Source organism: Phyllopteryx taeniolatus, chromosome 3, assembly GCF_024500385.1.
Source record: "Phyllopteryx taeniolatus isolate TA_2022b chromosome 3, UOR_Ptae_1.2, whole genome shotgun sequence".
Classification (NCBI taxonomy): domain Eukaryota; kingdom Metazoa; phylum Chordata; class Actinopteri; order Syngnathiformes; family Syngnathidae; genus Phyllopteryx; species Phyllopteryx taeniolatus.
The window spans coordinates 26,199,716-26,215,589 of NC_084504.1; the positions used below are offsets into that span (position 1 = coordinate 26,199,716).

Sequence of the window (15,874 nt, forward strand, 5' to 3'; positions counted from 1 at the left end):
TGTGCCTATTTAACACCTCAGTGAGCAGATTACCCCCCACCTCATAACCCCTTCCCCACCCACTGCCCCTGATCCCGCGCTTAAAGACTCTCATTGTGTTTAATATCGCCACCAGTCAGAGAGGAGGGCTTGGGTAAGGGGAGGGGTGAAGGTGCAGCAGTCATATGACACTTGAGTGTGTGTGTGTGTGTGTCTGTGTGTGTGTGTGTGATCATGCTAAAGGCAAATAGGGAAAAGGGAGGAGGGGTTGCTTATGTTTTGCGGGTCAGCGCTTCTGAGTTCAGCCCACTAAAACCCTTTTATAAAGGTGTAGGCGGGACGGGTGGGATTGGGGGGGGGGCCTACAGGGGGCTGTAGTAGAAGGCAGATTCTCCCCCCCCCCCCCTTGTCTCTTGTCACCCTTCCTTCTCCTCTATACACTCACACCCTTCCTCCATCTTCTCTGTCCTCTAATCTCCTCATCCACTCCCCCCATTTTTTCTCACCCCCCTCCTCTCCTCTTCCTTTTTACATTTATCCCCTACCCCCACACCTTGCCCCAACACTGTCAGTGCTCCCACCCTGCTGCTTGATGTGTGCACGCGCATGTGTGTTTGTGTATGCTGGATGCACATTTCATTGACAAGTTGAGACTATAATGGACTCGACATCTAGCTTTAATCCATTAACAATGGGAGCCTTTGGTCAGGAGGCTGTGTGTGTGTGTGTGTGTGTGTGTGTGGGGGGGGGGGGGGGTGCTTAGTGTGTGCTTTGTGGTGTATGTATGCTTTGGAGACACACAAGCGTTATGCAAGCAATACACACATAGACTTTCACAGTCAATTACACATTGTGTGCACACATCTCAACACACATAGGCAGGAGAGGCAGCGCGGTTACATTTTAAGAGCCACTTAATATAATCATCAACTTCAGAGGTGTGTGTGTGTGTGTGTGTATGTGTGTGGCCACTTAATTCGCGCTCCTGTGAGCTCTTAACCTATTTGCTAATAAGACCGCTCTGTTTTTTTAACCTGCTCCACACACGGGCGCAGAGTGGCTGTCATTAAAAGGAAAGTGCGGTCTGGTGCGACGTGTTCCCACCAGATTTTCGTCGGAAATGATTTATAAAAAAAAAAAAAAAAAGTGGTGCAAAACTGGACAGGTTTACAGGAGCCCTATAATGCACCGCCTCCCACAGTGACCATTAAATGGCGAGTTCTGGCCCGAAACACCACAAATATGTCAGACGTATTTAGTCATTTGTCATGTGGTTTTGGGGGTGAGGGGACTCACAAGTTATTTTCACTCCGTGGTTCCAATTCGGCTCAACACAACTGCCCTTTGTTGACGCTTTTCCATTAGTGAAAGCATTTACCGTAAAATTTGGTCATACAAGCTGCACCCACAAAAAAGGTCTCTTATTACACATGCAGTACAAACACTGGTACGAGAGAAAACAAAAACTGCCCTCCTTTAACTTCAAGACTGCATCATATTCATTACATCGTGCTCTCAGCATGATGGTGTGCGTTGGGGAAAAGCTGATCTCAATGTGTGCAGATTGGATTTAAAAAAAAAAACCTGAATTTGTACATTTGTTGGAATGTGCAATAATGTATGACTAACCTACACTGACAGTGCAGATAGTAAAGTCATAATTACAGTAAATATTTGTATAAAAATACACGTATAGGCCCATAAGTATGAAACAATACATTAATTGCACGCCATAACCTTGTGTGTTGGGGCCTCCGTAAACCGAGCCCCCCCCCCCTGTATCTGGTCACCCAGAGATCCAAGCGCCCTGAGAAATATGGGTGCAGTCACATGGCACCTCACCAGACCCCGCCTCTTAAAGACACAGCTCTAACACACCAACACCACAACATGTACAGTATTTTATACATTTTATGCTTGCATTTTCGTGTGTGTTCCAATGCCTTTACAATGTTGTTTAATAAGTGTATTTTAATAAATATAAGCGTTTTAAAGCGTGTTGTAAGGGTTAAAACTATCCAAAAAATATGGTCTCTTTATATCGCACATTTTCACCTCTAGCGGGCGGATCTGGACCATATCTTCAATGTACAGTGTAGTCACGAACCCCAAATAGTACGGGGAGACTTTCTTAACCTCCATTCTGTCTCCCGCTGTGCAGAGTAACTCGCTGCTGCCCGAAGGCCTCCGCAACTCAGACAAGCGACGGAACGGACCCGACTTTTCAAACGACAACAAGAAGCGCAAAGTGGAGGACAAGGACTCGAGCCACTATGTAAGATAAGCTTCCCGTTCAGCGGAACACAAGGACTCCTCTGTTCTGTTCACTTACAAAGACACCATCATGGAAAAATAATGCCTTATTTGCACTTAAATATTCATCAATTTCCCTTTAGGGTGTTTGAGAAAGCGCTAATGGATATTTTATCCTTGCAGGATAGCGACGGGGAGAAGAGCGATGATAATTTAGTGGTGGATGTCTCAAATGAGGTCAGCATATTTGTACTCCTCCTTTTCATCAAAGTTCTTTTTTTAAAAAGTAGATTAATGCAAAACTTCATTACAATCCTGCAGAGGCATGGACCTTGCTTGATTGACATTCATTACAGCCCACACGGGATTCTTCCTCGAATGCTAACAGGTTTATTACAGGAATTCTGCTCTCCGGTAATTAATTATATGGATGGTTATCTCTCGGGCAGGAGCAACCCTCCCCTCGTGGCACGCCCCTGCCCTCCCCAAGAGAAAATGGCTTGGATAAAGCACGTCTCCTCAAGAAGGACCCCTGCAGTCCCGCTTCGACCGCATCGTCGGCTAGCTCCTCCTCCCTCAAATCCAAAGAGATGGCAATGGTTCGGATCTTGTTTAGAATTTTTTTTGTCAGTTATCACAACCAGCCTAGGTTAACATAACATAACATTTATGTTTTGTCTGTGTGGCAGCGAGACAAAGCAGGCACCCCTGGGCTCAAGTCAAGCACGCCCACGCCAAGAGGGGATTCCACCCCGGGGCCGAGCTCCACACCTGGTGTCCGGCCAAGCCTCTCAAAACCCCCCTCCATGGAGATCCCACATCCACCTCGTACGCCTCTCCTTAAAACAAAACTATCACTCAGAGTGTCTGAGAATCCTTAAATATTCTTAAATAAGATTTTTATCATTAAAAGCCAAGGCAAATGTATTTGCATAGGGCATTTCATACACAGAAGATGAAATTACAAGATGAAAAGCATTTAAATACGAAGCGCAAGAAGACATTTAAAAACAAAGTACAGGAAAAAAAAAATGTTCATGTCTTTAGCGGAGGATGTTTTGCCTCACTAGGCTGACACACTAGTAGATCATGTGACCATGATGGACCCATTACAGTGGAGGCTCATTAATATTAGTGAGGTAAATACTCACTAATTGCTTCAGTCTGAATTCAACCAGCATCTATGTGATGAATATTTATTAAGCTCTACCTCCCTGCTGATCCAATCTAGACTGAACGTGTCTGAAGCCAAAGCTTCATTGTTGCCACATTAATTTACAAGGGCATCTGGCCTTAAATAGCCACAGCTTTAATTTCACAGGTCTTATATCAATCTAGCAGTGCTCTTCGTCTCCTCTCAGCCGCAGGCCTCAGGACGCCTCTGGCGGTGCCCGGGCCGTACCCGGGGGCGTTTAGCATGTTGCCACACGCCGCGGGGATGAACGGTGACCTGGCCGGGGCGGCCAGCGCTGCTGCCTACGCTGCCGGATTGCACAACATTTCGCCTCAGATGAGCGCCGCTGCCGCCGCCGCCGCAGTGGCCGCATATGGCCGCTCGCCGATGGTGAGTAGTAGGACCGTTGTGATTTTCAGATGTTTACTGAAAGTCCCGAGTTTACAGCGATGCTGTAGCTCAAATTTGTACACACGTCAGAATCTGCCGTAGTTTATCCCTACCTTACACTAACTAGCACAGTAGTAAAGTCATAATTTCAGTAAATAACAACAGAGTAAAACAAATGATGGCTTTACTACTATGTTAGCGATGGACAACGGTGCAAATGTTGGTACGTTGTTAAACGAGGACTCCCTGTATTTGTTCAGTCAGATGAGGGGTGAGTTTATTTTCCAACAAGCTCATCACTCATTGCTGTATTTATATAGTGTTCATTACACTGTTTAAATAGGTTAAGTCAAGTGGTGCCTGTGTCTGAGCAACAGTTTGCCATAACTCTGCTTGTGTGTACTCAGCAGCTGTTTGTGTGTCAGGTTGGGTGTGTTTGTGTGTGTGTGTCTACGTGTGTTGGGAAGGTACTGACAGCTTTTAGTCTCTGTGTTTACAGGCTCTTACCCCTTGTCATTCCATTTTCAGATTGTGTGTTCTTGTTTGCTTTGTGCTCACGAGACTTATGTGCCGAAGTGCTGTCAGTGCCTGTGTGATTGTGTGTGTGTGTGTGTGTGTGTGTGTGTGTTTGCACTGTGCTCATAAAGTGTCTGTGCGGTCTCTCATCAAGGTCGGCTTTGATCCGCACCCTCACATGCGGGTTCCTGGAATGCCTCCCAGTCTGACAGGAATCCCTGGTGGCAAGCCGTAAGTGACTTTGCAGCAACTTGTTTGTCTGATTAGCGCGAGAACATGTGAGGTCATTGAACGCATCCCTGCTACTAAGCAATAATTAACGTGCTCCTTCTTTGTCCATGCGTTTTCTTTCCTAGTGCCTATTCCTTCCACGTTGCGGCCGACGGACAAATGCAGCCGGTGCCGTTCCCCCCCGACGCCCTGGTTGGCCCAGGTATTCCTCGCCACGCCCGCCAGATCAACACGCTCAACCACGGCGAGGTGGTCTGCGCCGTCACCATCAGTAATCCCACGCGGCATGTCTACACGGGCGGGAAGGGCTGCGTCAAGGTGTGGGACATCAGTCACCCCGGGAACAAGAGTCCCGTGTCGCAACTCGACTGTTTGGTGAGTAAGGAATGGAGTTTTGGTTTATCGCGTCTTGAGGCGATTCAGACAAAATGGAGTGCACTATTAATAAAGCGGGACACACGCATGGACACACGCACAGCAATTTTCAACATTTTAACCTACTTTTGAAATGCCGCTTACTATGGATGAAAGAATAGTCATAGAACTGCAAGAAGCAAGGCTGACTGTTGGCTTATCTGGTAACTAACATAGTGGTTGCGCTTCTCCTCGTTGCTTTTATTTTGGCGAATGATTTGTTTTAGACACGTTATACAAACATGCAACACAACCATTTGCTCCTCTGTTTGTGTCTGACAACAGTGCGAGCTTGAGCGAGCTTTGTTAATTTACTATCGTTCTGTTTCACCTCACAATCGGGGATTCCATGGCATGGTTGAACCTTGAAGGATTTGCGATCGTAAATGTTAAACAGGGTTAACATGAACAATAATCGGTCCCGACAGTTTTCTAAGCAGAATAGGGAGGAAAAATCACATTTAACATACACCACGCTCAGGATAATCTCTCTGACCCATTTTCAACTTGTTTACTTTCCAACAGACATGATGTCAGTTATGATAAGTTGAGCTCCAGCCACACTTTCAGGCTGCTGCTCAATACAAAGGAAATGATCAGTTGGTTTAAATTCCATGAATGAATGCTATTTATTCATCTACCTCACAGAACCGGGACAACTATATCCGCTCCTGCCGCCTCCTCCCTGACGGCCGCACTCTGATCGTGGGCGGCGAGGCCAGCACACTGTCCATCTGGGACCTGGCCACGCCCACCCCCAGGATCAAGGCTGAGCTGACGTCGTCGGCGCCGGCGTGCTACGCTCTGGCCATCAGCCCGGACTCCAAGGTGTGCTTTTCGTGCTGCAGCGACGGCAACATCGCCGTGTGGGACTTGCACAACCAGACGCTGGTTAGGTAAGAACACACACACACACACCCACACACGTTTGGCGCTCTTCCACCTAAATGGAATGGACCCATTAATCATAACATGAACAAAGGGCAGATAGCAGGAAGCTGTGACCAGAGTGTAATGTTTCCCACTCGAGACTCACCGCCCACACCCCTTTGTGTCAAAAGCAGTTGTCGTCGGTGCTGACGTCACCATGTATCTAATTCTCTAAATGTGAAAAGCTGCAACAGGGCTTGGGCAAATTTTCTCTGCAAGACCGAGGCAAATAAACCCAGTCTCCACTGTTATTTGCCGGGAAGGCGGCGTGAAATGAGCTTTTGAAATACAGCGTTCCCCTGCTGTATCGCAGTTCATTGCGTGCGCCACCACTATATCGCAGAATTTTAACCAATCCTGTGCGCGCGCGTACCTTCAGTGTAGTACCACACAGAGCCACAACATGCCTGGTAGCACTGAGCTCTACTGGATGTAGGTATGGCAGAGTTAAGAGCAAGAGGAAGAACCAGAAAAGATCAAGTAATCGTCGTTTCTACAGAGCAGAGAGAATTATTGTATGCTGTGTCTTTATGTGATGTTGCACCGTGTGTGTTCGAGTGGCAGTTGGTTGAAGGGTTGTGATTACATTCATCTAATTCTCATCAGCCCGTCTATGGCATTTCAAATGATATGTTAGCATTAGGCTAGCGGACTTTCGTTAGACACCATTTAATGGTTTGGTGAACATTTTGGTCTTGATAGACAATATAGTTGTGTATTGCTCTCAATTTGATGTATGTTTTCCAGTAAACGTCAACTTGCAGTGACAAAAAGCAAACTTTGCCTCTTGAGAATGAGAACCGCCGTGAACGAATATCTTTAAATAAGTGTATATTAATAATTTTAAACAAGACGGATAAAACTATATATATATAAAAAAAATATTTGGTTTCTATATTGCAGATTATCTGAACTATTTTTGGTGAGTCTGGAGTGTATCCCCCGCAATAGACGAGGGTTCACTGTTCATAAAGATTCTAACTTGATGTATTCATGGAGGATTATATTTATGATAATGATCAACTAACTTCGTATTACACCTTTTCTAGAATTTATTTTCATCGTAGTTAGTAGTAGTAAAAACTTGCCCTTTTGACCCAAGTTTAAGTTGCCAAATATGGTTCATTTTCCCCCATAAGTGGCCAATATCCTTGTCAATACTTGTATCTTTCCAAGTGTTTTCAATACTTTCGATTGGTTAATAATTTGTTAAAACATATAACAGAACCACATAGTCCAAAGTTGGACATAAGACGATCTGTTGTGATAACCATATAACATGACATGAAACTTAGTAGTAGTGGCTTTTACACAGCTTGTTAAATCTGGCATTTTATTGCATTTTTTCCCACTTCTCTCATCGTGTTGCATTACAAGCAAGTGTACCAGTAATTGCAAAGACAAGAAAATTGGATGAAAATCATGGAACCGTTTTCCTTGGTGTCTGTTCTGTATAAACAGAACACGGAATGGGAGACCAAGTATGTCAATACTTTCAAAGTATATCAAAGGCACAGGTGAATGCCCCAGAACTTTTGCGTCCACTAGTGTAGTATGCTTTGGTGTGCGAAAGTAAGTGGTGTGTGCGCGTATGTTTGTACCCACCCCGCAGGCAGTTCCAGGGCCACACAGACGGAGCCAGCTGTATTGACATTTCCAATGATGGCACCAAGCTGTGGACCGGAGGCCTGGATAACACCGTCCGGTCGTGGGATTTGCGAGAGGGACGTCAACTGCAGCAGCATGACTTCACGTCGCAGGTGCGTTCTGGGCTCGGGAACGCCGCGTGCGCTCCAAAACATTCACCGCAGAACCAGCCCCTCCCGCCCGCCAACACAGTCGGTCACATACTCGCCAGTGACGTCCGATTCTCCCTTCTCTGTCCAGATATTCTCTCTCGGCTACTGTCCGACAGGAGAGTGGCTGGCCGTGGGCATGGAGAGCAGTAATGTGGAGGTCCTTCACGTGACCAAGCCGGACAAATATCAGCTGCATCTCCATGAAAGCTGTGTGCTCTCTCTGCAGTTTGCCTATTGCGGTAAGTCAGCAGCAGTCCGCTATATTCTGCTCCAGCTCTGTGTCTCCCAACCTTTGTTACGCTACGGACCGGTTTCACGTTACGCAATATTTTGACTGCCATACACTCAAGGAAAAACCAATGAATGAAATTTAAACTTACCGTTACGTAGTTGTAATTGATGGGAGCCTAGTGCTTGATTCTCTTTAACGAGGCGGTCCTATCTTGGGGTAATTGGAGACAATGACACCCGAAGTGTTAGTCCGTGAAATTGTTTGGTCGCCGTCATTAGAGAAAATCCAGCTTAACAAAGATAGGAGGTTGGAAATGTGAGCAAGGAATTCAGTGCTTTGTTTTCCACTTATTAGGCAAAGCAGGGTTAGTGCATGACAGTCACCGGTTGCGATAAACTCATATTTTAAGTAGGACTGCTGATATAATCTTTTAAATGCGGCTTACTTTTTCTTGGAAGTTGGAGGCTCTTCATCTTATCCCTCATTTTGCCTTTTCCCCTTTCCAGCTTTCCAAAGATGTTTGTTTTCTACAAATGTTTTTCTAGCTCGTAGGACTAACTTTTTTTATATGTCGTATTACAAACAGTTTGACGTCTATACACCTGATTATTAAAATACAACTTTTTTCACACTCTGATGAATAAAATATTTTTAGTTCAGTCTCTCTGTGTGACCTTGTAGCGGTCGACGGCTCGGTGGTTGGCGACCAATGGCTCTTTGTTTCCGAAACTTTACTGAGCCGAGGCAAATAGTTTCCATGAGAAAAATGTCCCAGCGCACCACCAAACAAAAATACTGATGATCTCATCAGGTGGATACATAGGTTAATTGTACTTTGTGACATCCACTGGAAGAGCATTTAATTGTTCTGCCTGTCACTTTACGTCACAGGCATAGATAGCTGAATGAAGACCTATTATTTGTAATAGATAATTGAAATTGGATAATTGCACAGTGGTTGAGAATCACTTTGCTATCCGCTTCGTATCTGCGTGAAAAAGGTGGTTATATTTAGGGAAGCGCGGTGTTTATTATTCTGCTGTCAAAGTAATCACCTTTTTGGGGGGCCTCAACATGCTCGGAAACACACCTATTTTTTGCAGGCGTGTGTATCCTGGTGAAAAAAATTCTTTTGGTCGTTCCCAACACAACTTGTTCGGTAGCGTCCCCTGGAAAGTTAGAAAAAAAAAATTTTTGCCTCTGCAACCTATTCAGTGATGAACTGAAAAATCATTTGCCTAATTGCCGAAGTCATTTTTGAATGTTTTTGGGAAACACGAAAAAACTCAACAAAAAGTTCAGTTGCCCCGAGTCAACCTTTGCGGATTACATGATCTGGATGACTGAGAATCTGTACAGACATGTCAGCAAAACACAATGATTTTTAGCAGGCCCATTGCTATTTTCATTGATTCATTCATTTCATTGTGGCTGACTTAAACAAATTGCAAAAAAATACTTTTAACATTTATATTTAAATTTTTTTTATTTAATGGGTGAAGGGTCCAATTCGACCAAACCATAAAAGGAGGGTTCAAGTGTATTAGACTTAAAAATTGTTACTAATGTATTATAGTGAACTAGATGAACCTACTTTTATTGAAGATAATATAACATACATGAACAATTTGTGTGATCGTTTGATGGATTGAATACACCTCGCATTGAGGGGCGGTTCATTATTTTTCTGCAGGTAAATGGTTCGTGAGCACTGGGAAGGACAACTTGCTAAACGCATGGAGAACGCCATACGGCGCCAGCATTTTCCAGGTATGCGCTGTTGTTACAAATCACATCTCGCTCAAAACTCCTTTGCTATATCATGGGTCACCTACTACCGTGTGCCTGCTTCATCGCGGATGAAAACAATGAGCACACAGCTCACACACAGACACTCGCACGCGGACTCGCCATAGCTTTAGCCACACAGCCCAATCTTCCCCCAAGTTCGTCACGTCACACGCCAACCCACCAGGCTCCACCTCTGAAAGGCATAGATACTACAATACATAGTGTTTTCTATACGTTTTGTGCTTGTATTTTTTTTTCCATTCAAATATATTTACAATGTGTTTAAAGAGTGTGGGAGGGCTAAAGTTGCACCCAAAAATGTTTATGGTCTCTCTATTGCGGGTGGGTCTGGATCGTATTCCCTGTAATAAACGAGGGTTCGCTGTACATTCTTTTACATGTTTTTATGCTCACTTTTTTTAGTTTTTCAAACACTACATGTGTCTTTTTCCATCCCCCTGCAGTCTAAAGAATCATCCTCGGTGCTTAGCTGTGACATTTCTGTGGACGACAAGTACATCGTCACTGGTTCCGGGGACAAGAAGGCCACTGTCTATGAGGTCATCTACTAACGCTGCAATGAAAGGCTCGTCTGTACCTTTGACAAAATGAATACGACGGCCATTTTTAGAGCTTGAAATCATCACGCTCCCTTTCTTTGTGGCAACTGGGAAAAAGAGAGGCAGAGTTTCACAGACCAAGACAGATGTTACTCGAAGGTTGCAACACTGCCCTTTTTTCCTCTGGATCACCCAACGGGCGACCGGAGCATGCATTTTTATTAAAACAGAGTAAATACTAAAAGCCAACAAGCATCGCTGGAATTCGCCAACAGACTACTGAGGAGACAAAATGGTGGACGCGAGCCAAGGAGAATCTCGGAGGCGGGGAGTGTTGTGCTCAGAGTCTGTTGCCTCTTTGCCCTCTGAACCTTAGCTCCCCACATGGAGACGCCCACGCCGTCTCATTGCGGCCTCTGCTGTCCTTACAGCGATTCCACCTACATACACACACGCACGCACGCACACTATCACATCAGCGGATCCATTCCTGCCATCAATTGTCCTGAGGCCCACACAGCCTTTTACCATCTAAGAGCAGGGTGGGGAACCTTTTTCCACTTTCTATAAAGTCCTCCAAAGTCCTCTAAATATGAAAAATTCTAATGGAACAAATGTGTATATATAGAGCAGCACGAGTTAGCACGTCCGGCCGGCTCACAGTCGAGAGGTTCTCTCTTCGACTCTGCGTCAGGCTCTCCTGGTGGAGTTTCTCCCATATTCCTAAAACATACAGGTGAAGATAATTGAAAACTCCTAAATTGTCCATAAGTGTGAATGGCGACCAGTCCAGGGTGTACCCCCATCGCTCACCCAAAGTCAGCAAAGATAGGATTGGGCTAATGGGGGCAAGTGCTTAAATGGATGGAAAATGGATGAATGGATGAATGGATAGGTTTTGGGGCTGTTTCAAAAGGTTTCCCACCACAGATTTGATACTGAATTGAAAAGTTAAAACACAGCAAACCAAATAAGAGTCTATAACAGACACTGATATATATATTATATACAGGACCTCACTTACACCCTTTTTAAAATGATTTTTATGAGGGTTGGGCAACCAAAATCTCCCAATCGATTAATTCATAGAAAGGAAATTACAGGATGAAAGAGTCTTGATGTTCTGAGCAAGTCACCATGAATTAACAAGTCTTAACAATCAATGGTCGGTCGATTATTTTGACCATCACTCGTCTGGATGAACAAGAATCCAACTGCATCCCCACAAAAGGAGTGACAAGCATCAGCGTTGCTCATATTTGTGCGACATCTAAGTCACAATAATTCAACTCTGCTTGTTTTTTTTGCTGTTGTTGTTTTTTCCAATTCTATTTTTGTCCGTTGAATGTTTGTAAAAATGTATATATGTGTTGTTGTTTTTTTGTTGTTGGTTTTTTTTTTGGTTTCTTACGGGATGTTGTTTAGAAATAGTGTTTTTTGTACATCTTTTACATGAAAAAGAAATGTTGAAGAAAAACTAAATGGTCTTAACAGCTAATCTGAAAAGTTTAGATAATAAATGGTGTTGTTTTTGTAATTGAGGTGGTAGTTGTGGACTTTGTTGGCACCAGAACACAGAATTAACCCTTTTTTGCACCCAATAAATATTTTTGGTTAAAAGCCACTACATGGAATAATTTGACCTTAAAACAGCAGCAAAAATAATCATTGATGTTTGCTTGCAATAAGGAGCTGTTGTTGCATTGATTACATACTTTTGCGATCAATAACAGCGACAGACTAGCCACGACACCTCCCGTGTCATTAGCATTAGCACAGTTGCTAACGTAACAGTTTCCAGTCACTTGTATGAACTTTGTCGATGCTTATTCCAAGAATAACGTGCTAACAGTTCTTTATATATATATATATATATATATGTATGATTTTCATTTGAAAAATCTTTTTTTTATGATACATTCATTAGCTTGTGACTCTACGCCTATAGTATTTACAAATAATGGTAAATTTTCATATTCTTGGAAGCATTTACGGCAGAAAAATGTACTTCCCTTTCGTATCAAAGATGTGCCAGCGCAAGCAGAGTCATGCTGATTGGCTCCCGCAACCTCATGTAAGTTATTAAATCATACTTTGTAAATGGGCCGACTTCATTTGGTTCTGTTAACTATGATGCCGTCTCCTTACTGTGTCCTCCAGTGCTGTAAGCAGATCCTTCACCGTGACTCCACATTAACATCAACAGAGGTGAGTCACAACTGCAGAGAAGCCACCATCTGTTCTTTTGTTCTTCTCATTTAAAGTGTTTTGCATAGAATATAATGTAATGCAATTTGTCCCGGGCTCCAGCTGTGGCTGACAAAAAACCTTTATGAACTGTCTGGACAATGTTTGAAAGGAGAGAAAGTATATAATTATTCTCCATGTGTTTAGCATTACTTTTTTTTCACAATTTAAAAGAAGTCCCAGATGTCTTAAAGGTCCCGGATTTTGTCTGTTTAGACCTCCATTGAGTGACTCTCTAACATGGACCTAGTATAAAAGTGTCAATTTAATTTCAAAAAACAAAAACAAAACTAACTAACAAATAAAAAAAACACATTTGTTTTTACGAGTGTCCAGAAAAGGCCCATCTGACAGCTACTTGTGTTTGATCCAGTTTTGTATCCGCTTTGTTCGTATTAGGCTAAGACCGCCCCCTTTCCTCTGATATTGTTGCTTCTATGTAGAAGACCCACTTGTGAGCGGCGCTGGCTCAGGAGCAGAAAGCGAAGGCAAAGATCTTCTCTAGTGACATACAGTGGGTACGGAAAGTTTTCAGACCCCCTTAAATTTTTCACTCTTTGGTATATTGCAGCCATTTGTTAAAATCATTTAAGTTCATTTTTTACCCTCAATATACACACAGCACCTCACTCACATTGACAGAAAAAAAAAAACTTCATTCTTGAAATTTTTGCTGATTTATTAAAAAAGAAAAACTGAAATATCACGCAGCCATAAGTATTCAGACCCTTTGCTGTAACACTCGTATATTTAACTGGTGCTGTCCATTTCTTCATTTCTACACCTTCAATGGAGTCCAGCTGTGTTTGAGTCTACTGATTGGACTTGATTAGGAAAGCCAAGCCCCTGTCTATATAAGACCTTACAGCTCACAGTGCACGTCAGAGCAAATGAGAATCATGAGGTCAAAGGAACTGCCTGAAGAGCTCAGAGACAGAATTGTGGCAAGCCACAGATCCGGCCGAGGTTACAAAAAAATTCTGCTGTACTTAAGATTTCTAAGAGCACAGCGGCCTCCATAATCCTGAAATGGAAGACGTTTGGGACCATCAGAACCCTTCCTAGAGCTGGCCGTCCGGCCGAACTGAGTAATTGGGGGAGAAGAGCCTTGGTGAGAGAGATGAGGAAGAACCCAAAGATCACTGTGGCTGAGCTCCAGAGATGCAGTCGGGAGATAGTATAAAGTTCTAGAAAGTCAGCCATCACTGCAGCCCTCCACCAGTCGGGGCTTTATGGCAAAGTGGCCCGACGGAAGCCTCTCCTCATTGCGAGTTTGCTAAAAAACACCTGAAGGTCTCCAAGATGGTGAGAAATAAGATTCTGTGGTCTGATGAGACCAAGATAGAAATTGTTGGCCTTAATTCTAAGTGGCGTGTGGAGAAAACCAGGCACTGCTCATCACCTGTCCAATGCAGTCCCAACAGTGAAGCCTGGTGGTGGCAGCATCATGCTGTGGGTGTGTTTTTCAGCTGCAGGGACAGGACGACCGGTTGCAATCGAAGGAAAGTTGAATGTGGCCAAGTACAGGGATATCCTGGACGAAAACCTTCTCCAGAGTGCTCAGAACCTCAGACTGGGCCGAAGGTTCACCTTCAAAAAAGACAATGACCCTAAGCACACAGCTAAAATACCGAAGGTGTGGCTTCAGAACAACTCAGTGACTGTTTTTGAATGGGCCTGACTTAAACCCAATTGAGCATCTCTGGAAAGACCTGAAATAGGCTGCCCACCCACGTTCACCCTCCAACTTGACAGAACTGGATAGGATCTGCAAGGAGGAATGGTAGATGATCCCTAAATCCAGGTGTGAAAAACTTCAGTTTTTCTTTTTTAATAAATCTGCAAAAATTTCAACAATTCCGTTTTTTTCTGTCAATATGGGGTGCTGTGTGTACATTAATGTGGGGAAAAATGAACTTAAATTATTTTAGTAAATGGCTGCAATATCAAAAAAAGAATGAAAAATTTAAGGGGGTCTGAATACTTTCCGTACCCACTGTAGATACGCGTGAGAAATTCAAATTACCTGATTTCCGGCCTCTCGGCAGAAAAATGTCTGGGGCTCAGGAATGCATAGATTACTTTAATTCGTATTTCACGTTTACTGAAGCACCAGAGAGATGATATTACATCCCAAATACTAGAAAAAGTTGGTTTGGCAAAATATCCATCCATCCATTTTCTGAGCCGCTTCTCCTCACTAGGGCCGCGGGCGTGCTGGAGCCTATCCCAGCTATCATCGGGCAGGAGGCGGGGTACACCCTGAACTGGTTGCCAGCCAATCGCAGGGCACATACAAACAAACAACCATTCGCACTCACATTCACACCTACGGGCAATTTAGAGTCTCCAATTCACGCATGTTTTTGGGATGTGGGAGGAAAGCGGAGTGCCCGGAGAAAACCCACGCAGGCACGGGGAGAACATGCAAACTCCACACAGGCGGGGCCGGGGGTTGAACCCTAGTCCTCAGAACTGTGAGGCAGACGCTCTAACCATTCGTCCACCTTGGCAAAATATGTCCACTTTAAAAGTTCTCTGCCATTATACTGTCAAAATGCACAAAACCGCACGCTCAGTGTCCATGTTAACCCCCCCACACACACAAACACAAGAAGCGAGTGCCTGTACAAATTTGATGGATATTCACTCAAGGAGGCAGCACTTAATGACCAGGTTCGGTCCAGGTCCAGATTCATAATCCTAACACCGTTACAGGCCACATCCTTTTGTAGTGCCACCCCAAAAACACACAGAGAAATCCAAAAATACAGCAAAACACACTCGTAAATTAAAAACATGGCTTGCACCCGAAAGTTAGGATACAAATAATTTAGATTTTTTTAAAAAAATAAAAAGTTGAATAAACTTTTTTTTTTTTTTTTAATTTAAATAATTGTTACAAGATATCACGCTTGTTTTTATTTTGTTTATTTTTAATTTGAATGTTATACGATATTGTCCAATTTTATTAAAATAAAAAAATGAAAAAGTAAAATTGTACAAGCTCTTTGTACATTTTTTAAAGAATAAAACATGACAATTCATTTTAGATATACAGAACCTAGATATCACATGAATAGTTTTATATTTATTGCTTTCACAATTTCCATATGTTGACCTCCAGTACTGTATGTTGGATTAGGTTAGCATGTTTCCCAAACATAAGGTTATGTGGCCCTCGTCTTAACTTCCATTTTCCTGTATTGTATGTAACCCTCAGTGGGCAAAGTTTAGACACCCCTGTTTTATAGGTCATTCGAGATTAGCCGAAGTCTTGCGTGGCTGTGGAAAAATCTCTAAATTGTACCATTTTTCAGGCCTTCTACTGTGCCATTGATCCCCGATGAAATGTCTT

At 43.5% G+C, this 15,874-nt stretch overlaps 1 protein-coding gene across 2 annotated transcripts in view; it reads left to right on the top strand.

Moving 5' to 3' along the window:
• Nucleotides 1-11,806, top strand: part of LOC133475290 (transducin-like enhancer protein 1) — a 31,377-nt gene extending 19,571 nt beyond the window's left edge. For both annotated transcript variants that reach the window (XM_061767917.1, XM_061767918.1), the window contains 12 exons: nucleotides 2,141-2,254; nucleotides 2,416-2,469; nucleotides 2,682-2,831; nucleotides 2,922-3,060; nucleotides 3,594-3,796; nucleotides 4,467-4,543; nucleotides 4,669-4,918; nucleotides 5,606-5,853; nucleotides 7,500-7,647; nucleotides 7,775-7,925; nucleotides 9,612-9,688; nucleotides 10,174-11,806. In XM_061767917.1, the coding sequence (XP_061623901.1) occupies nucleotides 2,141-2,254; nucleotides 2,416-2,469; nucleotides 2,682-2,831; nucleotides 2,922-3,060; nucleotides 3,594-3,796; nucleotides 4,467-4,543; nucleotides 4,669-4,918; nucleotides 5,606-5,853; nucleotides 7,500-7,647; nucleotides 7,775-7,925; nucleotides 9,612-9,688; nucleotides 10,174-10,281 (1,719 nt within the window). In that variant the 3' untranslated portion in view covers nucleotides 10,282-11,806. The remainder of the gene's footprint in view (nucleotides 1-2,140; nucleotides 2,255-2,415; nucleotides 2,470-2,681; nucleotides 2,832-2,921; nucleotides 3,061-3,593; nucleotides 3,797-4,466; nucleotides 4,544-4,668; nucleotides 4,919-5,605; nucleotides 5,854-7,499; nucleotides 7,648-7,774; nucleotides 7,926-9,611; nucleotides 9,689-10,173) is intronic.
• Nucleotides 11,807-15,874: the final 4,068 nt, after the last annotated feature.